This window comes from Elephantulus edwardii, unplaced genomic scaffold, assembly GCF_000299155.1.
Source record: "Elephantulus edwardii isolate Elephantulus edwardi_28Jun2011 unplaced genomic scaffold, EleEdw1.0 scaffold00095, whole genome shotgun sequence".
NCBI lineage: Eukaryota > Metazoa > Chordata > Mammalia > Macroscelidea > Macroscelididae > Elephantulus > Elephantulus edwardii.
In genome coordinates this window covers 6,052,619-6,067,952 of record NW_006399845.1, presented here as the reverse complement: position 1 = coordinate 6,067,952, position 15,334 = coordinate 6,052,619, and the positions used below count along the sequence as shown (strand labels likewise).

The window sequence follows — 15,334 nt, the reverse complement described above, 5'->3', positions numbered from 1 at the left end:
TACTGCATTTATCTTCAGGATTTCATAGGCCATGATCAATTCTAATTCTGTTATTTTACGAGTGACAACATGACAAAATACAGCAAATAGTACTGACAATTAAAACTGACCTGAATTTCTAAAATTACTTTCAGAGTAGAAATTCTCTTTACAGATTTCAGCAATAAAACAAGTAAATTAACATTTCAGCTATTATCTGTGTAGATTTCATAATACTCATTGTGCATTTGAGTTGTTCTTGCCATACTGATCATCACATTCTTAATCATTAGCCACATGCTGCCACTAAATTCAAGTCCAAGAAAAAAGCAAGTCTCCCTCACCTGAACATAAAATAAACAGTATGAATGAAATGAGACTAAAGGTATGTAATTCCTACTTTCTCTAGCATGTCAACAAAGGGAGATATATAAGATGCTAACACAAAGTTCTCTGGTAATCTACAGAAAATATAAATTAAAACTTAACCAGTTAAGCATCATCTATTTTATTTTGTCATCTTTGGAGGCTATGCAAGTACTTTAAGCATATCCAAACACTTAAACAAGATAGCTTTAGCAATTCTTACACAGTGGAACTGCCGCACTGGGTTGTAATATTGCATGAAAGGTTGTCACATTATTCTCCTGTGGAATGGCTAGTGAGTTTGAACCACTGATATTTCTGGTCAGCATGAATGCAATTAAGCACTCTGCCAGCAGGGCTTCCTTCTTTTATAATTTGAGAAAGGATTAAATTTTAAAATTTCTAGAAACAATTGAATTAAATGGAGTCATGTAAATAATGCAAGTGAACAAGCTCAGGAATAAACACAGTTTCAAGTGAAGCATGAATACTGAGATGTTACAGTATAATGCAACATCATGACAGAGAAAAGACTGAAATTGTCAATTACCTCCGTTTACTTGGATCTATAATAAACACCCATGGCAGCAATGGTCAAGAAATCAAAAGACATGCTGCACTGGGATTGTCTGCTGTCACGGACCTCTCTAAAGTGCTAAATAGTAAAATGTTGCTTTAACAAGAAGCTGCACATGACCCAAACCATGATATTTTAAATTGCCTTGTGTGCATCTGAAAGTTGGACAAAGAATTAAGACCACCAAAGAAAAATTAATTCTTTTTAATTGTGGTAATGACTGGCAACGGAATATTCCAGGAGCTGCCAAAAGAACAAATAAATCGATTTTGGAAGAAGCAACTAGCACACACCTTAGAGGAAAGGATAGTGAAACTTCATCTCATATACTGTGGGAATGTTATCAGAAGGGTCCAGTCCTTGGAAAAAGACATCATGCCAGAAAATGTAATGTATCAATGAAAGAGAAAAAAAAAGTCCTCAACAGAATGTACTGACACAGTGACTAACAATAGAGTGGAGCATAGTGAAGGTTATGAGGATGGTGAAGGATGGGGCACATTTCCAAACTACTGTTCATAGGGCTATTACAAGCCATAATTGACTCGATGGCCCGTAAGGTTGACAACAGTGTAAAGAGGGCACTCTGGTGGTACAGTTCCTAGGGAGCTGGACTGTTAACCCAAAGCAGCACCTCTCTGGCTGGCTGTGAATTTACCAGAGGCTCTGCAGGAGGGCCATCTCCTCCTATACAATTTACAAACTTGAAAAATCCACTGAAATTATCAGCTGTGTGTTGATTCCTATCAGAAGGCAATAAATCTGAGGTTCATTTATTTATATATAGTGTAATGAGTCCAGTTTTCTTTTATAGCTTACAAGACAATTTAACTAAAACAGGAATAATATACATAATTTCCCAATATATATAAATTTATTTATATATTAACATATTACATTATTTAAGTTTATTATATAAGTTTACATAGTAATATTCGTTAAGTGGAGCTCCCAGGTTAAGAGAGGCATGGAAGCAGGAATGGCATCCACTTCCTAAACAACATGCCTCTAGAAATGCTGTGAACGTAGAAAAACGACAATAGTTATAGAACAGGATTCAAGTCTTTGGTCGACATGAGTTGTGCTCAACTCAACGGCACTTATCAATAACAACAACATAATAGAAAAATATAAATACAACATTCATATTGGTTTTCCTAGTTAGAAGTCAATGTCACAATTTTACAGTAGTAATTTAGCCTCAATAAACACAGCTGTATTCCAAATGACAAATATCACATGAAATCTGAAGTAAGTTTTTAGTTTCTAAGAAAACTTTCTGCAAAAAAGTTATATATGTGTGTGTGTAAATATAATAAATTATATTTTCTGTTGCTATCTTTATTAAACTTCCTTTTGTCTTGTGTCTGTACTTGTCTAAAAAAAATATGTAAATTTGGTTTAACTAGCCAAATTTGTTTTACTGAAATGTTTTTACTCACTTTATCAATAAAGAAAAAAGTGAGTAAATGTCAGTAAGTTTTGTTATTTTCCCAAACTTATGTACTTAGGCAAACTTTTGGTACTCAAAAGTTAGCTCTTTTTCACAGTTTTGATAAATAAATGAGGGGTAAAGAAAAAAAAAATCAAAGTTGGTTATCTGATTCTCATTTCAGAAATTAAAAGTTTCTTAATGAAAAAATATTTGCTACTTTATTGTATAATTATGTAAGACAACCAGATATGGGACACTTTAGTATTAATAATGAAAAGATGACAATGTGGCCAATGTTATCAGTATAGCTACCAAATTATATAGAACACCTATAAATAAGAAGAAAATCTATTAAGAAACGTTTCTGAAAGAGCTTAATGAAGTAACAATACTGAAAATATCCCAATGTTAAAATAATCATCTTGAGGACTTTTATTTATACTTACAGTGGTCTTTGGAGTTCTGGTGGCCTAATAGTAAGAAACTGTGCTCCAATCCCAAACACACAAGGTCCAAAGCCACCGGATGCTCCGCCAGGAGGATGTGCAATCTCCTGTGTGATTAACTTGCTGGAGGGTCAGCTATGGGTCAATTCAGACTCAATGGCAAATGACAAGAAGTGGTCTCTATGAAATTGGGACCCATGACCTTTTGGGGATTACACACAGCAGATGGTAAAAAATTCTTAGTGCTTCATTAAAAAGAAATATCCACACATGTCATAATGTACTTAGCCTATGAGGCTCATTTGTAAGGAACACCTTATATTTTTATAATGCTTTTTAATTTTTGCTGTAAATACATATGTTGTTGTTGATTGCCATCAAGTAAAGCATGATTCAGTGACCTACTGAACACAAGGCCTGAAGCCTTTCTATAACTATCGTCATTTATCAAAATTCATAGAGTTTCCAGAGGCATGTTGTTTAAGAGGCTGCTCCTGCTTCCAAAGTAAATACATTTGTATAAAGCAAATCAGGGAAAAAACTGGGTGCTCTCACTATTTCACAAAAGTTGGAACGACAACAGAAATCAGTACGTAAACATACAAATATATACAGTACACTGACTTGATCTCATTTCTCTTTTTATACAATAAGTTTGAAAATTCACTGTTGACTAATAAAGGATTATAGATTCCAGGAGGAACACAACAAATACTAAGTATTTCTCTATCGGTTAGTATTACATTTTCTTGGTTATCTCCTTTTTTTCCTCCTTAAATGTCTCAAATTTCACACCTGAAAAACTAAAGAGCATTTGTTTTATGCCTTACATGGATATTGCCAGAATCAGGAATCTAATATAGAAACAATAAAAATATTTCTAGGCTCCTGACAAGTACAAATGAGATAAACACATGCAAAGTGCTACAACACAAATAATCAGATACTTGGGGGCTTGATGGTGGTAGTAAAATTTATAGCAAAGGATATGGACACTATTTCTAACACAAAGTAAAAAAGCCAAGTGATTTTTGGCTACTCTGTGTCAATCAACCATTTGTTTCACTCTCCAGAAGAGCCAGAGGTTAAGGAAAGCCTGCAGGGGAAGACTAAGTAATTTCAGATTAGTATATTCACCCTTGCTGAACCACTAGTTAAGAGTTCTATGACTTTTCCCCAGATAACTTTCCACAGGGCTCATTTCTTCATTTCAAAGTTCTTACTGAACTTGACTATACCTAAGAGCAAGCTCTTAAGAATTTAAGAGCCACACCTATTGGGCTCTAGTAACAGTAACAGTTGGTGGTGAAATCCACAGGGATTTGTACTGCTACACTTTGAGTTTTCTTATAAAAACACCAAATTATATTTCATCCTTTTATCATGTATTATAAAAATATCAAAAAACTCTGTATACCGTTTTGTATTTCAATTTTTCCCTTCCCTAAAGTGATAAGCTAAGAAAATTTTTAGAAACATCCACATGATTTGGAAACAATTCAGAATATATGTAAAGAAATTACTTTTTACTCGAAAATATAAATTACCTAAGGTCAGATATTGGCTCAGCACAGCCCTTAGAATCCAGGTTTTGAATTTTTAGCTTAGTATTTCTACTACTGAGTAACTGAGTGGAAGAGATATAAGGAAAAAATGCCTCAAAATTTGCAAATTAAGCAATCTTAAAATGAAGGCAGCTCTTAGTCACAATAATTAAAAAGCAAAAAAATTTCAGAAAACAAAGTAAAGCAGCATCCATAACAAAACAGGAGAGTACTGGTTCAATGTGTGATGATCCTAAGATCGTAATCCCCTCACTGTACTGTCCCAACAAGCACAAAATAATAAATCACGTACTAAACAGGGTATCATTTCACAATAACTTTCAAAATTTGGCTATCAAATATATTTTCATCACATCCATGGTTAAATATTATTGTGGACAAATTATGAAATTAACTAGAATAAAGGCTCTTTTTATTATAAAGAGAATTCACAATTATATATATTATAATGAACTCTACAGCTCTTCATACTATAGGTTTAAGATGGACTTTCAAATATGATTCAGAAAAATAAAAATTTAATACAATATGCTAAGTATCTATAACTAATCAAATCATTTGACTTCCCCTCCAAATATACATTTCTTGGTGAGTACAAAATTTCAAAATTCTGAAATAAAAGGTACTGTGACTAAGCTTGCTGCATTATAGACATTATACATTTTGATGGAATTTGCTGAATGGAGAAAATGATAATGTACTAAAAATCAAAAACTCAGGTTACTCTGAGAAAATAGGCTTAAACATGCAGCTCTACCAAAATGTAGAATTTATACTTAAATTAGCCCAGAGATGAAATTAGGGGATGGTATACTTCATTCAGAGTAATCTATTACAATATAAACAGCTTAAGTTACTGTTTCAGAACTCCCTAAATTTCTCTATATGCATGGCATTAAATAATTTTATTGTCTCAAAACCCCATGAGAAAAATATCCAAGCTATAAAAAAAAAAATTTAAATCAATTTCTCCAAAGTTAGATGGTAAGGTATACAATAGTAAATGAACATAAAATGCTCCTATCAACATAAGACACGTTACCACTATTTTAACTCTAGTTTTTATGTTCTTACTAGGTTAAAATCTTTTAAATGGACAAATATAAGCACGACCTTTGTTGAAATAAACTAGAAATATAAACTAAAATGCTCATTCCAGACTTTCTTGATTACAAAACACAACAGAAAGAGATAAAATACCACCAAAAGCCCAAATACCTCTTTATACAACTTTGAGTTACTTTGCCACAATTAGTTTTATATTTCTATCACAAATGAAAGAAAACAAACTAATTTTAGAGTCACCCTACAAAAATACAGTGTCAACCTTCGCTCTCCTTTCTTCTCTAAATTCATATCAGTGATCCAAATTGTTGGTTTCTGAAATTATTCTTGATAATTCTATATGTACCCTCCCTCATCCACACACCTTTACTGTACCCCCTCCCCCTTTCCCTTTCCCTGTTCTGTAACTCGCCTACTCCACCAGAAACACTGTATTTAAGCAACATTTATCATGCTATTGGAGAATAAAGAAAGTTATCTGTCAAAATTATGTACCTCATAGCTAAAATAACTACAAATAATTATGAACTGTATTGTTTGTATGTTATTAAGCTGTAAAATAAATAAAAAAAAAATTTACCAAATTCTTATCTTAACCCAATGGCCATTGACTGCACTGTATTCCATAAAAGTATGCATCAACATTCTTAGGCCTTGATGTCTACACTAAGTAGTTGTCATCCATTTTATTATCTGATGTAACTCTCCTGTTTATCCTATGAAGCAGGTCATAGTCTACAAATTGTTGTGTTGAGTCACTTGCAACTCATAGTGACCGTAAGTACAATAGGTCTGAATCCCACCCTATCTTGGCGCCAGTCTGCCTCCAACACACCTACCACCATTACCCCCAGTCACTGTATCAATCCATCTCATCCTGGGTCTTTCTCTCCTACGCTGGCCCTCCACCCTTCCAAGTATGATGTACTCCTCCAAAGACTGGTCCCTTCAGACAACATGACCAAAGTATACGAGATGGAATTTCAAAATCCTTGCCTCCAAGAAGCAGTTTGGTTTCACCCTTTCCAAAACAGACCTGTTAGCTCTCTTGGTGGTCTGTGGTATTTTCAATACTCTTCTCCAGTACCAAAACTCAAAAGTATCATTCTTAGTCACTGCCCAGCCCTCTAATGCATAGCAAGTAATTGTGAAGACTATGACCTGGATCAGGTGTACATCGTAGCTCTTCAGTACTCTGGAGAAATCTCTGACAGCAAATTGTTCCAATGTAATTCATCTTTTGATTTGCTACATGATAGTGCCAAGAGTTTTGTTTGTGGAACGACGCAAGCTGAAGTTATTAACAGTCTTAATCTCTTCTCCATTTATCATGATGCTGCCAATTGGCCCAGTGTGTGGTGAGAATTTTTTGTTTTCCTGGTGTTGAGCTTCAGTCCATGTTGAAGACTGTAGTTCTTGACCTTCTGCAGCAAACATTTCAGGTCCTCCTCCTCCTCCTCAGCTTCAGCAAGCAAGACTGTGAAAGTTTTGAGATTAAACAAGCAAGCAAAGACAGAGGGGCCTACCAGTGCCAAGAAAGAGTCAAGAAGAGAATTCTTCCTTCAGATCCTGGAGTCGCTATGAGGATGATCTCCTAGAGCCAGGAAAAGACTGATGGCTAGACAGAAGGCAGGCATCACAGATGTTAAAAGGAGAAAAAGACTTGTTCCCATAACCAACAAAGAGAAAAAGCCTTGCTCTAGAGTTAGTACCCTGAATGCAGACTTCTGTGGTAAGGATTTGTCAAAGGCACCCAGTTAAAATTCATATGCTACTCTATGGGAGAAAGACTGGCCATCTTCTCCTGTGCGATTTACTCCCTAGTGGGTTTTTAGAAGGTGACTTCCATGATGGGCTGTTATGTGTCAGGAAGTATTGAGAATGGTACAGGATAGGACAGAGTCAGATCTGTTGTTCATAGGGCCAGTATGGGAGGTACTTGACTCAATGGCACCCAACAACTAACCCCCTGCTGGAGGGTCAACTATGAGTCAGTTCTGACTATATGGCACCTAGCAACAACAACAACAATCCTCCTAAATTATGAGAGAATACATTTCTGCTGAAATCATCCACTGTGGCACTTCAGTTGGAACGGCACTAGATATCTACGACAACAACTTAGCACAAGTATACTCAATGACAATTCAAAGGGAAAAGATCCACTTAAAGGAACTTTCATTTTTAAAAAAAAATGGAAGTTCTTTGTAAGATTTTTAAATTATATTTGAAAAATACAAAGTCTAATTAAAACAAGCTAGAATAAAATAAGAACAACTGCCTCTGGGCCCATAGATAAAGTATACTGCTGCTGCTGCTGTTATTGTTAAGTGCTATCGAGTTGTAGATGACTCACAGCGACCCTATGAATGAAAGACCTAAAGACTCATATAACTTTCATCGTTTCTCTATGAGAGTTTCCAGAGGCAAGCTATTTCATAAGTGGATGCCACTCCTGCTTCCCAGCTGTTTTAATAGGGGAGCTCCACCAAACACTGTCTGAAGGTTTTAAAATTGTCTTGTAAAAATCAGTAAGGAACTGGGTATGACAGTTGCTTTTTCAGTTACTGCTTGATCTAATAAAGTATTTCTTGAAAACTATGCAACAATATATATATGTCCATGACCCAGAATTATGGAAGTGCCCATTAATTTGGTAAATACCTGTAAATTACATTACACAATTCCTTTTCACTGAAAATATTACTGCATATCCTCATAAGGGTAAATGGTACTCAGAACAGATGTTACTTTGCCTATTTAATGTATTCAGACAGATAACAGTACAGATAAATGGGAACTTACTGGCTATTAAAATCAGGGGTAGTAGTTAAAGTAAGACAAAATATGTAAATTTTGAAACTATGCCCCAGATCTATTAAAAACCCATATAAATTAAGATTTCTCAGAAAAACTAGGCTATCTAACTCACCTGTATACCAGAGTAGATGAAGACTTATATAATCAACCAATTAATTCAGATGCTTTGGTTTTCATATTAGGCACTCATACTAAAATAAGCCCCTATAATTCAGTCTCTCCGTCCCTAAAATCACTTTAGACCTTCTAGAGGGATCTCTACCTACATAAGTTTTGCTGTTAATCCAATTTACATTTAACCTACATGGATGCCAAGTACCTCTCTGAATAAGTCATTCATAAAAGGTACAGACATTCAATGATATATTAAAATGGTCTGATTAAAACATACCACTAATACAAAAACTTAAAGCATTATGAATAAATTTATGGTATAATTATAAAACTAAAATGCATTAGTGAAAGAAATCTCACAAGAAGTAATTTCAGTAAAACCTACCCACGTATTGGTCACACATACATGCATCATGTTCACGTCACAGTAAGACACCTGAATACACAATGAGTGTGTGTTTCTTTTTATTAATAATAGAGACATAACAAGATACAGGATTTTAAAAGCACCTTACATGACCTTAGAAATCAATAATGGAAAAATCTCTCAATATTAAAAAATTGTTTTAAAGAAGTACACTGCAGAAGCATTAAGCTTAAGAGAGATTCAAACAATCATTGCTAGAACTTCCGGAAGAAAAGGAAACAGCATTCATTTTAAAAGGTATGTATTAGAAAACAAAATCTCTATTCTCTTTTATGGCCTTCTCATATATGAGAAAATATTTAATAAGAATACCAAAAAATTTTAAATTAGTACAGAATTTGCTTCACTCCTCCTTTAAAAATGCATTCCATTTCATGACTTTTCTAAAACTAGACACAGACAAAATTAATAAGAGATTTTAAAATTTTAGTAGCTTCAATTAAATATCTATCATTGAAGCCTGAACCTGTTCCCAAAAAAGAGACTGCAAAATACTTTACATCCTTCTTTCTCTTCATTAGCCATACCCTTAAAAAAAACCACAGGATTTTAGCTCTCAAGTTTCCACAGAACAGCGTTAACGTAATAAAAATTCTCAGTTCATTTGGAATGATTTCCTTCTTGTCTCTTTTTTAGCAGTTTCACCAGCAATAAACTGAAGTTAAAATGTTGAAAACTAAAATATGTTAAAAACTGTGCTCTTATCAGAACGAAAAAATTATGCTGAACCTACTGAATTTCCATATTTAAAAGTACATTCAGTTAAATAACCAGATCATTTTACAAGATGGACTGCAACCATACAGTTTCTTTTGTTTTACTATCCATAAGCTTAAGCCTTAAAATGGAAATGTTTTATTATGATAAATAGTAACAGTCGTAATTTTACAATGAAAAATGACACTTACATGGATGTTGTAGTACATTAACACATCTGAAATAATTCCCTTCTTCCAAGAGTAAGAAGGTTTTTCGTGAATTTGTTAGTTTATTTTTATTTTATTTATACTGTGTAGAAGAAATAATAGGTGGCATTTTAAAAAGTTAAACATACTATAATTTATACTTTCTTAATTTAAAAAGAACGCAAGTGAAGTTATTAGTGGTATTAAATATTTTTGTCCATGAAATAAAATCAGTATTCAACCTAGCTGTGGTCTTACCATAGTGAATATCCCTGGTATAGCTAATGTTTAGCCAGAACCATGCAACATATAGAGAAAGCAACCAACTTGGGTTACATTGCACTGTTGTTTGGAAACAATAGGCTAATTCAATGATGTGTAGAAAAGGAACATTGTTTCAATTTATTTAGAAGAAACTTTGTCCTGAGTAATCACAATTTCCAAAGCTTTATTAATGAATGCCATAAGGCATAATATTTTCAAACATTACCAAATGATCCTATATAAGATATTATGTGTTTTCATCAGGATACAAATTAGATTATAATTCTAAATCACATTCTGGCCCAAAAAAATCATCATTTCATTAGACAAAGAATTTATGAAGAGCCCATCATTATTGCTTTGCCTCCTCTCACCTGGTTGTCATAATGCTCACATTAAAAATATGTGAAGATATTTTGTATTCCATAAATGCAACTACAAAAGTTGAAGATATTAAAATTATCTTTAATGATAATTAATGATAAAAGTAACTATGTTTATCAAAAGCTGTGCTCTATATTCCAGATTTTATAAAGCTTAAAGACAGCTCGTAATAAATGGAAAATGCTGTCTTATTCCTTATCTTTTGTAATAATAAAAACTAAAATAACGTGGTGATTATCAGGAAAAAATGCATTCATAATTCCCCAGTGTTTCCTAAAATGTATTCCTTTCCTTTCTACTTTACATGTATTATAAATCATTTTAATTATTCCCTAGATACCTTAGTCAAATGAAGTATACTTCATATAACATTTAAAATACAGCACTTATGCAATAAAAACATCTAAATATTCATATTAAATTCATTTTAAACCTTCAATACAGAGAAATAACAAAAGTTAAAGTAGCATTCTTCTAAATAGGAACTAGCAATAGATTGGTAAACCAAACCCAAACCAATTCACTGTGGTCAAGTCATTTCTGACCCATAGCAACCTCCCACCTGGTTTCTAAAGCTAGAAGAAATCTTTATGAAAGGAGTCTGCCATTGGTCTCCTATGGAGTGTCCAGTGGATTTGAACTGTTGAACTACTGGCTAGCACCTGACACAAAACACACTATGCCACAAAGTTTTAAACAATAGTATTTAAAAGACAGAAGAACTAAACTTGCTTTGCTTTTTGTTTTTAAGAAACAGTACTTTAAAAATATGACCTAAAATCTAAATTTTTCCCCAACAGAAAACTTTTCTTAAGAGAAACAGCCAACAACAGAGTTGTTATATGCCATCAAGTTGCCTGTGACTCATAGCCATCGTTAGCATAAGAATATCTTAAAGTTTAAATAAAACACTCAAAGGCTAGTTAATAAGAGTATCACTAGTTTTTAAGGTGAGGAGGAGGTAACGTGTATGTACAAAAAGACAAATTGTCTACTATGCCTGCTTTCAAAAATCTACTCATCAATCTTAAGTTTCTTAAATGCACATTTTTATCGTTTCTTTTATACCTAAAATAGATATACAATCCAGCAATTATCTGAATTAGGCGGTGGAGATATGAGAAAATTTAAGCCCTACCAACACATATATCTAAATCACAGACTTATTTTCTATTGATGCCATTTAAATAGTCTTTTTTGAGGCCAGACAAAAACGGTCAGTAAAGATAAAAATGACAAAGTGGAAAAAATCCTGAGAACTGAAGATTAATAAATCTGGTCATCAGTTATTAAGAACTTATAGTCACATCTGAAAGAATTCTGTTTTTCACCGGACTGTCATTAATTCCCTTGTTAAAGAGAAAGATCTGTCGACCAAACTTGCTTAATTTAGGTTGGGAATCCAGTGGGCAACCGCGTGTATGGTCTGGCACACTGATGACTACACTGCTTTAGCAATCTCGAAACTCAAATTCTTCAACAGAAGGTTCAGTTCGAAGAACAGGTTTCATTGCTGGAACATCTCATTTTAAACTCTTTAATCTCCTCAGGGTAACACTTCACAAAAGCACTAATACAGAAACACATGTTTTGGCTAAACAATTATTTTTTCTTGTAATTTAAGAGCATAACTAACTGTGCATAAATAAAAACAGACAGACTATAGTATTTCAGGCCTAAAATTTCTTTGAAGTCATGCAATTTTTTTATATATAAAATACTTGCAAAGTTGTAAAATATTTTATTATCTTCAAACATTACCCAAATGGGACAATGAATGCCAACATTTCAGCAGAAACATTTAAATGGTCATGTGCAAATAACATAGGTTGTATCCCATATATCTACTTTCAAAAGTCCACTTAAAACTTATCCACATGCAAAAGCACAAAGGAACATTGAAATGAGTCAAACTGTCTTAGCTTCTACAGTCCTGAGAAATATAAAAGTATTACTCTTACCTTGAATATCCATTAGAAAAAAGTGGTCGACCAGAGAAGTTCAAAGTCCCCAAAGAAGTCAGGTTGTCCTCTCCAGATTCCTGGCATCTATTCCAATTTTCTGAACCAACAGGAATTGGTGGAATGACATTAAAAAGAGGCTTCTGATCCTGCTGTTGAGAAAGGGATGCTGTATTCATGTCATAGTGGTACATCTGTCCCCCGGAAGTACTCACGCCATGAACAGATATGGCAGATGTTTTGTTACCAATTATATTTGCTCCAGAAAAGGTTGACTGACAGTAAACTGGGCCCAGTTTCTCCTGTTTAATCACCCCAGGAGTGCAGAGTTCAATGAAATCATCTTTTTCTGTTTTCACTTGAGGCAGTGGCATGCTGCTGGGGCTGGATAAAATCAAATCTCCATTGTCTTTAACTTTAGGTTTAGTGTCCGGTAAGACAAGAGGCTTACAGTCCTCATTTGAGTTTCCTTCTAAAAGGAATGGATCATCCTCTGTTGTCAAAGGAGAAAGCAAATAGTTTTCATCAATTAAGAGGTCTGTTCTCCAAGGGCTCTCATTTGTCTCTTTACTTGGGGACCCAGAAGAGAACTCCAAATCCTGCAAAATGTCAAAGGTGCTTTGGTCTGTGGTATATAACTTCACATTGCCACCGTTGGTGCCAGTCTGGCCCTTCAAATTTTGCTGTTCTGATGACACTTCAGAGTGAGTTTGGGGGAACTCTTTTTCTGTGGGGGTAGCAGAAACAGCAGTGGATGCTGAATTCTTGGGGTTCTCTGGAACACTGGTCGACTTATTGAGGTTTGCGATGCTTTCTTCCAGAAGCCGAAAGTCTGTCTCCCCAGAGGAAAGGCTGATTTGGCCCTGCTGTGGGAATCCCAAGTCATTTCCCATCACTTTTGCTTCTGTCTCTCCCATATACAATCCCATCGACAGTGAAACTGCTTTGGACAGATCTGGCTGCTGCGCATTGCTTACTGAGCCTTTTGGAAAATCAACCAAAAGTCTTGGCTGCTTGGAGTCTGACTGTGAAGCAGTAGTAGCCAGTGAGGGTGGAGCTACACGAACCTTCACAGTAGCTCCTCCCCTTAGGGTTTTATAGAAGTCCATCACATTTCCTCTCCTCTGACCAAGCACACTGCTGGCGGTTTCTTCTCTACTGGAGGAGTTTAAGGATTCTTTGGAGTCCATCAGTGAGTATCAGCTACAAAAAATAAATAAATAAATAAATAAGATAAAATGAAAAAGATGGAAGTGGTGGTGACACAATAAGCTACAAAGTAACATCTGTTCAGGTATCCAATTAATAAGAAACCCATTAAATCAACCTAACTTTGAATCTAATTCATTGTTACCAGAAATATATTTTCTTATCTCCCAGAATTTAAAAAAAAAATTTCCTCTGCTCTCACTTAACTTACTATAATTAAAGTACAACGCACTGCAGAGGACAAAACTGTTTAGGACTAAACTAGACCTGGAGGCATCAAACCAGCAGCAGCTTGGTTATTCGTCCTGCCATTCATGGAATGTTAATCAAAGACATTACAATTCCTCACACCCGATTATTCTAAAGGGTCAAGTCGAAGTCAACATATTTCATTTCAAAGAGAGAAGACGTGAGCATTAAAATTCTACTGTTTTTTAATCCAATGTGTTACTCTTCTGAGAACCAGTAAATATAAAATTTGATAAATATTATGCTAAAATGTTCTATCTCAAAAACCCCTTCTACCAGTTAGTCACACACCTATGCCTTGGTACAACCTATTGGTGAGCCATGAACATTTTATATAAAAAATAAACAATATCGATCTGTTAAACTTTCAATAGAATGGAAAAGTCTCCTTTTAACTCATATTTCTGATGTGCCATCCAAATTTTGCATATATGAAATGAGATGTATATAGGACAACCAAAACCTAACTTTAAAAAAACAGTATGAAACATGTAGTAGGTTTCTCGTCACAATTTTATTTAAATGCAGCTATCTCCATCCTTTCCATAACTCACAACACAATCTATATTTTAACTGCCTCAGCTTCAGAGTGAAATGCTATTTTATCATTAAATTAATATTGTTTTTCTTTTCCAAATACTATAGTGGGAAACAGAGAAACTCAGAACTTTAAAATCATTTTCATCTAAAGCAAGAAAAAACGTAATTTTCTAATTTCTAAGCATTCATTCCCAATATGTATTCCATATATTCCAAGTTTAAGTCTGCTTTCAAGAGGATTAGGTTAAATAGTTCAAAGTCAAGATATTTTTCAAAGTCAGCAACCACGTTGTTAAGTACATTTAGAATAGTACAGTCAAATCTCCAGGAAGAGGAAACTTTTCCTGCAGAGACATAAAAAGCATAAGTTTCAGGAGCCCTCCAGCAAAGGGGCGTCAGAAGGTGAGGAGAGATGGCAGGGACCAGTCACAGCAGAACGGGAGGAAAAACCGCTCCACCGCCCAGGCCTTCCGCTGTGTTTGTCTGATAATGATCTCTAAACACAAGGTATCAAATGAAGCCTAAAGACTTTCAAGGCCGCTTCCCCCCCACCCCCTTTTTGACAGCTGTCTTCAAACACGAAACCAAAACAATGCTGCATACGAAAACGAAAAGATCCCTCAAGCGACGTTATCCCCAGTTTAAATTGCATATCGCCTCGTCACATTAATGGGCTATAAAGTATCACACCAAAGGATCTTAGGTGGTATTACAAGGATGACAATTAACTAATTCTGCAGCCCCAAACATCAGAACTTGTTACACAGCGCACCCACAAAAACGACCACGGTGGAGAAGGGAGGGTCTTTCTTTTTTTTTTTTTTTTCTCCTTAAAAGGGGCCATTTGGAGATGTCAGGGGCGAAACCGTGCCAAGCGTCACGGACGAAACCCTCTGGAGGAGAGAGAAAAGTGCAAGGTTAACCGAGAACTGCGTCCAGACCTGTTGAGTTTTCTCCGACACGCCCACTTGTCGCAGATAACGCCAGGCCGGCCGCGAGCTCCGGGGTGCAGCCGGTGGCCCCCCGCG

General features: G+C 34.9%; 1 protein-coding gene across 2 annotated transcripts in view; it reads right to left on the bottom strand.

Moving 5' to 3' along the window:
* Positions 1 to 15,334, bottom strand: part of NR3C1 (nuclear receptor subfamily 3, group C, member 1 (glucocorticoid receptor)) — a 167,803-nt gene that overhangs the window by 150,613 nt on the left and 1,856 nt on the right. For both annotated transcript variants that reach the window (XM_006891114.1, XM_006891113.1), the window contains exon 2: positions 12,309 to 13,511. In XM_006891114.1, coding sequence (XP_006891176.1) covers positions 12,309 to 13,498 — 1,190 coding nt within the window. In that variant the 5' untranslated portion in view covers positions 13,499 to 13,511. The remainder of the gene's footprint in view (positions 1 to 12,308; positions 13,512 to 15,334) is intronic.